The 8,862-nt window shown below is 30.6% G+C and overlaps 1 protein-coding gene across 2 annotated transcripts; it reads left to right on the top strand.

Annotated features, from left to right (window-relative positions):
- The first annotated feature begins 2,069 nt into the window (after positions 1–2,069).
- On the top strand, positions 2,070–5,835 carry LOC105773881 (syntaxin-32). 2 transcript variants are annotated; one of them, XM_012596061.2, is made up of 6 exons: positions 2,070–2,261; positions 2,363–2,655; positions 3,133–3,380; positions 3,496–3,668; positions 4,225–4,422; positions 5,351–5,835. In XM_012596061.2, exons 2-6 carry the CDS (start codon positions 2,415–2,417, stop codon positions 5,508–5,510), a joined length of 1,020 nt encoding a protein of 339 aa, XP_012451515.1. In that variant the 5' UTR covers positions 2,070–2,261; positions 2,363–2,414; the 3' UTR covers positions 5,511–5,835. The 2 variants fall into 2 exon arrangements, with proteins under 2 accessions (XP_012451515.1, XP_012451514.1); XM_012596060.2 differs by having other exon boundaries at positions 2,070–2,655.
- Positions 5,836–8,862: the final 3,027 nt, after the last annotated feature.

The raw sequence follows: 8,862 nt of genomic DNA, 5'->3' as shown, positions 1-8,862 counted from the left end.
GTGTGTCCGCAACAGATGCAGGACCCCAACCAAATCGGTAACCCTAATGACATGTCATTTGTATCCTATGAATTTCATAAGGTTCAAACGAGATTCAGCAATTTTTGTATATACAACTGGTATTTATTCATGGCAATTGTACAATTCACAAACAATAATTCAATTTAACACATATTAATGTACAATTTAATTACACGAACTTACCTCGACAATTGTATGTACGAAGGCGACTAATCCGCTATTTTTCCTTTGCCTCGATCTAACTCTGTACTAGGTCTAACCAAATCTATACAAATGAGTTTAACTCAATTCAATATAATTCATATTCAATTTAGTCTAGCACATATTTTTGGAAAATTACTATTTTACCCCTATACTTTTAATTTATTACAATTTAGTGCCTAGGCTCGGAAAATGACTTTCATACAATTTAATCCTTACTCAAGCGTAGTCTATTTTTATACATATTAATAGCAGCCCAAATAATTCAAAATTTCACAATTTTACCATAAATTTATCATCTTTTCAATTTAATCCCTAATTGATAATTTCCTCAAAATTATCTTTACAAAAGTTGTTTATCTAACAACAACCTTTCATTTTATATCATAAAACTTCATAATTTAAACATACTCATCAATGGAAAAACTTTAATACATTAATAATTTTGTAAATTAATCCCCGAGTTAGCTAGATTAAGCTACTACGATCTCGGAAATATAAAAATCATTAAACACGAGACAATGATACATACCGAATTGAGTAAAACAAGCTTGCTAATATCTCAAGCTTCCATGGCTAGGGTTTTTTTTTTAATTTGGTGGTAGGTGATGATAATAGATTTTTTATTTTATTTAATATCACTTCAATCATTAATTTCCAAAATTACCCTTAATAATTCATTAAATTTCCAATGATGACTATTCATGCTTAACCACTAAGCATTTTAATGGTCTATTTACTATATAAGGACATGAAATTTAAAATTCTATAGCTATTTAATACATTTAGCTATTAGAACTCAACTTTTGCACTTAATGCAATTTAGTCCTTTCATCAAGTTAGGTATGTAAACGATAAAATTTCTTAACAAAATTTTTATACTATATTTCTATCATATAGTAGACCATATAATAATAAAAATAAAATTGTTTCAACTTCGGATTTGTGGTCCCGAAACCACTGTTCTAATTTCACTGAAAACAGGTTGTTACATGGACTATTACGTCAATACTATTAAAAAATTAAAATTTAGTCAACTTTTCCATAAAAAAATGTAATCTAACTAAAATTTGAAAGTTGGATGTCGAAGTGATGCAAAAAAGAATATTAGAGCTAAATTAACAAAATGCGTAAACATTAAAGGGGTAAATTTGTCTTTATGCCTATGCAAAATTGTTAGTTGAAAATTTAAATTATTGAATACAAGAAAATTGGGAGGAACAAAATGTTAAGAACCATTTTGTAACAAATCAAACTTTAAAGCTAACATTTTGGTTATTAAGCCGCTAACTATAGTAAACGATATAACAGTAAGGTAACCAAAATGTTAGCTACCATTTACTAATAAATTAAAATTCAATGACCAAAACATAATTTAAAACATACATAAATAACTATTTTTGCGGTTTACACATATAAATCAATATTGGAAAAATTGGTTAAAATATGCCATAAGTTCCGTACTCTTTGTAAATTTTGAGTTCAGTCCCTACACTTTTATTTTTAGAAATTTAGTCTTTTCGTTTTAGATTTCAATATACAAATCCAATCGTTAACCTGTTAAAATTATTTTGTTAAATTTAAGTTCATTACAATGCGAATTTTATTACATGGCTACCAATTTAATATTATTTTTATTTCAAAATGTTGCACCAACAAATTTAATAAAAAAACTAACAATGTTAATAATTGATCATGAATTTTGAAATCTAAAAAGTAAAAGAGTAAATTTCTGAATATAAAGTATAGGGACGAAATATAAAATTTCTGAAGAGTATAGGAGTGTAAGACAATTTTAACCAAAAAAATTTATATAAGGAGAAGGCCACATGACACGAGTTAGGACTTACGTCGGTGACAACATTAGTGCGTTAGCCATTGCGCCCCCAAAATCTCCGCTCAATTGTTTTCTCCGTTTGGGATATTTACATCTTTGATTGATTTTCCCTTCTAAAGCCACACCCTCCGATCCCATGTATACTCGTTGCAATTTTTAAGCTTCTAATTCCAAACATTAGGATTTCAGATCTCGATTTGAAGTAAGAATCTACGTTCGTTTCCCTGTATTTTTTCCCTAATTCAAACAAAATCGAGGAAATTCAAATTTTAGGCCTTTCAGTTTAATCAAATGTTTGGTTAGGTATTTTGGGATTTCAATTTGAAGATCGAGAGGGTTTTTTCTTCTTCTCAAAATGCCTGTGAAATTGGCGCAATCGTCATTTAGGGATCGGACACAAGAGTTTCAAAGCGTAGCGGAGAGGTTAAGGAAGTCGTTTTCGTCTGGGCCGGGTCAAAATGGACCGAGTAGCAGTACGTCGAGAGCTGAGGAACAGAGATCTGTGGTTGCTCATCAATCGGAGTTTAATAGGAGGGCTTCTAAGATTGGATTTGGGATTCATCAGACCTCGCAGAAGCTATCAAAGTTAGCAAAATGTAAGCATTTACACCTGTTTCGTTTACATTATAATTTTTGTTGTTTGTATTTAAATGAAAGATTTGCACAATAATTGATGGAGGTTTGTATCATATAGTTTCTAGAAAGATGAATTATTTAAAACCTGAAATTTATCTGCGCAGGGCGTATTGCTTAGAGTTTAAGAGCTTCTAAGCGGACCTGTACTCAATGGAATGTAATTTTAGTTGACTATTAGTTCTTCATGTAAGCCTATTATAATTAGAATGAATGTCCTAATTTTTTTATTCTTCTTCTTCCTCTTCTTCTGAATTTAGTTCTTTGTGTTTTTATTTTTTCGTCGCCTTCTTATTTTTCTGATTTTGCTTTGAAATTCGGTCTCTGATTGCACAACTAGAGGAGATGACAAACAGACTTGATATTGTAGTTACTACGGTCCAATATATATATGGTGTAAAAATTAAGAAGAGGAAATCTATATTTTGCTTGCCTTGCAGTGGCCAAGAGAACTTCAGTTTTTGATGACCCCACCATGGAAATCCAAGAGCTCACTGCAGTTATCAAGCAGGATATCACTGCACTTAATTCTGCCGTTGTAGACCTTCAGCTTTTCTGCAATTCTAGAAATGAAGGTGGTGTCTCCAGTGACACGTCTAGTCATTCAACCACAGTTGTAGATGACTTGAAGAATCGCTTGATGAGCACCACGAAAGAGTTCAAAGATGTTCTCACCATGCGAACAGAGGTAAGGCCAAGGTTTTCAGTCTATTTACTTAGATATTTTTCTAGTATTCCTTGTCATTATGTCCTTGGTAATTCATTCCCTTGACAATTGGTGGTAATTGATTTGCCTTGTACAGAATTTAAAGGTTCATGAGAATAGAAGACAGTTATTTTCTTCCAATGCTACAAAGGATTCTCCAAATCCTTTTGTACGGCAGCGTCCCCTGGCTGTCAAATCAGCGGCTGGAGCTGCAAACAACCTTCCTAAGTGGGCTAATGGGTCTGCATCTTCATCTCAGTTGTTTCCCAGGTAACAGCTTATTAGATTGTATTAGATGTATCGCAGTAATATACCTATGACTTCCTGCTTCAATTTTTTTATATATGGTGACTCGTTAACTGGAGAAAATAAATTTGCACTTAGAAGACTTGAATTTCTTTACGAGCTTCCAAGTCCATTTATTGACAATTTGTTACTGAATGCTAACGAAATATTTCTTAACACTGCTTTTGTACATTTTTAGCAGTTTGTAACAATTGCATCTTGTCATTCCTTTGTCCTGAATGGTCACAAATTTCTATTTTCATTTGTTGTTTGCAGTGCACCCATATGTTTGAGATTTTGCATTGGCTTGCTTTTTTTTTTCCCCAAAATATTCAATTTCTTTTTGCAACTTCTTTGCGATAAACTATTATTGGTTGCTGCTGTATTAATGTAGCGGGTTTTAACTTCTTATATGAACTATATCAATTTGGAATGCTGCACACTGGTGAAACTTCATTGCTGTGTGCATTTGCCTCTTTTCTATCTTCTTCTTCCTCCTTTTTATTTTTGATGAAGTCATTCCTGGTTCTTAATTATACAGAAAGCAGACGGATGGGGAAAGTCAGCCATTGCTCCAGCATCAACAGCAGCAGCAGCAACAAATGGTTCCATTGCAAGACAGTTACATGCAGAGCAGAGCTGAAGCTCTTCAGAACGTAGAATCCACTATTCACGAGCTTGGCACCATCTTCAACCAGCTAGCTACTCTGGTTTCTCAGCAAGGAGAGCTAGCTATCAGGTTTTATTCATTTACTTTTTTGAAGTAAATTCACTTGACAATGGCTTACATTAGAATTCATTTTAGTTGCCGATGTATGACTTGATTTATAAGGTGTTTTATATCCTAGTATGTCTGTAGTATTATAATAATTGTTGTTCAGTTTATACTGTGTGGAAATCCTAACATGTATATGGTCGTTGGATTTGATGAAGCTAAATATTTGACTTGCAAACAAAGTTTGAGCAAATAGTTTCTCGATTCTGTTTAAAACTTTGAGGGTTGAAGTTTTGCAGAGTTTCTTGTAATTGCTTGATTGCGCTAGAAACAATGATAGAATTAAATAATCAATGATAGATTATGTTTGCTGTCATCCTGGTGTTTGATTTTATATCGAAGCATTAGTGTAATTGTTCTTACACTGGTTTAAGTTTGCAGTCATAGATATTGTGTTCTCCTAAATAAATGACTGGTTCTACAGGATATCCTTCCTATTTTGTAGTTATTTGGTCCTCAGCATGCATCATGATTTGGTACTTGGAAGAATTTGAGATGTCATTCATTTGTTAAAGTAAACAATTTTGTGATGTGTCTGTGTCTGTGTGCGGTGAAGTTTGACATGGAACATCTTAAGGATCCTGTTTTTAGCGAGTATAAATACCATGTCTAAACCCAACATTGACAACAAGAAGAGATGCTTGTATTGTTTGGTGGGCTATCAACTTAGTTCTTATGGGCACTCTTATTCAGATTTAGCGATCTTCACATGAGAGTATATGAGTGTGCAAACTAGATAGATTCATTGATAAAAGCCATCCATTTGTAGTAAGTAGCAACTGTTAAAAGTTAGAAATAATTTCCAATTATCTAGAGTAGTTTCAGTTGTATATCGCAGTCTGTTTTCTTTTGACCGATTTATGAACAACCGACTATGATGTTCCCTTTTCAGGATTGACGAGAACATGGATGACGCGTTAGCAAATGTGGAAGGAGCACAGGGAGCTTTGCTTAAGTACCTAAACAGCATATCATCTAACAGGTGGCTAATGATCAAAATATTTTTTGTATTGATTGTTTTCCTTATGGTTTTCCTATTCTTTGTAGCATAGTCAATAAAGTAAGATGGCTGGTTAGAAAGATAAAAAAAAAAAAAAAGAGGGAGAGGAGAGAAGAAGATCCTTTTCTTAGCCTTCTATTCTTTTCATATATTGCATCATTTTTCCCTTTTACTTTAAAGTCACCATCCAGTCCTGCAGAATTGTAACTTTTTGTTTTACCATGATGTGTATGTATGTATGTATCGGTACATGTAAATTGCACAAGGTATTGGGAAAATGGCTGAATTATTCCTTTTTACTGTGGGTGTTATTTGACAGAATGTCTCCCAATGTGCCACTCTTTTCAATGATATCTACTTTTAGAGGTTCATTTTAATTGCTTTATGATGATGTATGTTGCAACTAACAAAGTAAGAAATGTGGCTTTGCTCGACTTTGTTTAGACTTGGTCACATTGGATTTGTTCGACTTTGTGAATTCGTTGTTTCACCTTATTTGCTTTGCTCGGAAAGGAAATTATAAAGATGAAAAATCGAAAAAAAATATATTTTTTCATTGGAAAAAGAATTTCTTTGTATAGTTAAAAAATGATATGAATTAGAACTTTTAAAAACTGCTTAATTTTGAATTAATTTATGGTTTTCATTTTTTTTTATCAATTACATTCAAAATTTATTTTTCTACTTCTCTTTTTTCTGGCCTCATTTTTCACATTTCACTTGGGTCTGGGCATGCATCTATTAAGTGACTAGGACTAGCATAAATATAACAAACTTTGGCTTGTGGTGTATTACATGACACAATATGTTGAATAAATTTAGTAATGCTTTTGATCTTATCTTTTAGGAAATAATTATGTAGCTCATGTAATCTCTGCGAAGAATTTGAGTTGAGTTTAAATTATTGATAATTTTGATACAAGACTTAGAATTACTTATAATTCCTTTTAATTCTTAAATAGGAAAATAAAATATATTCGAATTTATGTTCTCTTGCATTAATTGTTGCCAATGCAACCACAATAGAGATAAGATCTTATGTAGCTTGAGGAATGTCATGTTTTTAAAACTTTTTTTCTATATTCGTATAATGATTCCGTATCTTCTTGCTCGATCTAAGATATTTGCCTTCAAATCTTGACGGCTTTGGATGATAAGAAGAATCTATTAACGAACATACATAAGTAGTTATTGAACTTGGTAACGAGTAAAATAATCATTCTTTTGCTGAATTAGGTAAAGAGAAAGGGAAAGGTCGAAGGTTAATATGCTCCTTGGTTGTATCATTTGCCGTTCCATATTATATGGAATTCCTTGAGGTGTTTGTGATGGTTCTCAATTTCTAAGTTGCAAAATGTAGGAAATAGGTGAATCAAAGCTAATTGTAACTTAAGAGGCATTTCTAAATTTGGATAAGTGATGCAAGGTGCAATTAGGGGTGTTCAAATTTTGGTTAAAACCGAATTAATCGACTAAATTGATCTAATTCGGTTAATCGGGGTTAATCTAGTTTAGTTGGAGGTCGGTTAAAGGCTTTTTGAAATTTCGGTTAACGGTTAATTCTGTTCGAAATCGGATAATTAACTGAATTAACTAAACATAATAAATACTATTATATATTATATGTATTAGACTATTACTAATTCGGTTAATTAGGCCAAATGAACATTATCAATTTATTTATCTTTGATATGTTTTATACTTGTTTTAACAAACAGAAACAAAACATATAAATTTCGGTTAATTCGATTAATCAGCCGAATTAACCAAAATATTTCGGTTTGGTTAAATTTTTAAAAAAAAGTTTTAGTTCGGTTAACGGTTAAATGATTAAAAAGTTTAGTTAATTCGTTAATACTAATTCGATTCGATTAACCGTTTTATCACTCTTAAATATAATGTAAATTACCTTAGCGTACAATTATTTTTAATCTTGGTCTCAAGTCTCTCCGCATTATTGGTAGTGACCTCCTGTTTAGGCTGCGAAGAAGAGGAAGATTCGATAATTCAATAGGTTGCTTGTTTTGTAGGTTCGCTTCTTCTTTTTTAAGGCACGAGCTATTTTCTTGATTCCTGGATTGAACTCAAATGTATCCATAGTACATTCAAATCTGGTCAATAAAAAAAATGAACTTTAGTTGGTTCCATTTTCTAACAACAGTGCTAAAAATTTGATGGCTTTGACTCACCAATTTTAATTTTCTATGTCTAATAATAAAATAAAATTACAGATAGAAGTGTAGGACGAAACTCACAGAAATCAAATAAAAAGAATTGAGTGTGATCAAGATCAAATAAACTAAGAGGTAATAAACAAGAAAAATTTTAATTATTCTGAAAATAAAATAATAAATATAAACAATAGAAAACAATATATTAAATAGAAAATCAAAATAGTAAATAAGTAACTAATATGATCAAAATTTGGCCATTCCTCGGCCTATCCAATGCCAAAAAAAATATATTCTTCCATAAAAAATCACGACCAACATCATAAAAAGCAACCCAAAATTATTAAGCCATAAAATCAAAATATCCACAAATCAATTTTCAACAACCTAAGCATATTTCTATAATAATAATAATAATAATAATAATAATAATTTACAATCCGTAAAAATCATATATGTTAAAAGGTGAGATTTTAAATAATATAATGAAACAAAATAAACATATACCAAAGTTAAAACCAATATGAATATACGATACACAAAATCAAAATCTTATTTGGAAAAATAAATTTAAACAATGATCTACTCCAATTGTAGCGTTTCATAATTGTAGAATTTATATACCTAAAGAACTTTTAATAGATTATTCATGTTTTTTTTACTGTTCATATCTAGGGTTTGTGACTATGCCTCCTAACAATGTCGTCTTCAAAATTTGAATCTAGGTCTACCATTACACCCAACTACTTGTTGGTAATCTCTTTTATTTAAAATTTCATTTTAATTCGACATCACACTTTTAGTTACCAAAAATATATAATTTCGTTTAATTTGTTATAAATTTAACAACTAATTTATATGTAAAAAAAATTATTGAACATTCTAACATAAAATATTTGCGCTAAGTTTTAATTTTATAATTTTTCCCTTTTATTTGAAACGAGGGTGATATTTAATTCGAATAGAATTGATTTTAAATCGTAAAGTGTAAGATGAAATTTGTGATTAATAAATTAATGAAGGAGATGCAATTTCAATAATCTAACTTTTATATTAAAAATATTATTTTAATAAATATATACATCAAATTATAATAAACATCTAAATAAATTATTGTTTAATATGATTGTAATTATATAAAAAGATGGAAGCTCTAGATTCGCGGGTAAAAACATTGGAATAAAATTTAGGGATAAATTTTAAAATTATACATCAAATTTAATTTAATGTGTA

Source organism: Gossypium raimondii, chromosome 6 (assembly GCF_025698545.1).
Source record: "Gossypium raimondii isolate GPD5lz chromosome 6, ASM2569854v1, whole genome shotgun sequence".
Classification (NCBI taxonomy): Eukaryota; Viridiplantae; Streptophyta; class Magnoliopsida; order Malvales; family Malvaceae; genus Gossypium; species Gossypium raimondii.
The sequence above is the reverse complement of the archived record's forward strand: the minus strand, read 5'-3'. Positions and strand labels throughout refer to the sequence as shown.

What these genes read in the sequence shown, in the direction of transcription:
- LOC105773881 (XM_012596061.2), top strand. Translation starts at nt 2,415, where the DNA reads ATGCCTGTGAAATTGGCGCAATCGTCATTTAGGGATCGGACACAAGAG. An exon ending in TCATCTCAGTTGTTTCCCAG is followed by an intron (nt 3,669 to 4,224) that starts GTAACAGCTTAT and finishes TTAATTATACAG; the next exon opens with AAAGCAGACGGATGGGGAAA. An exon ending in CAAGGAGAGCTAGCTATCAG is followed by an intron (nt 4,423 to 5,350) that starts GTTTTATTCATT and finishes TTCCCTTTTCAG; the next exon opens with GATTGACGAGAACATGGATG.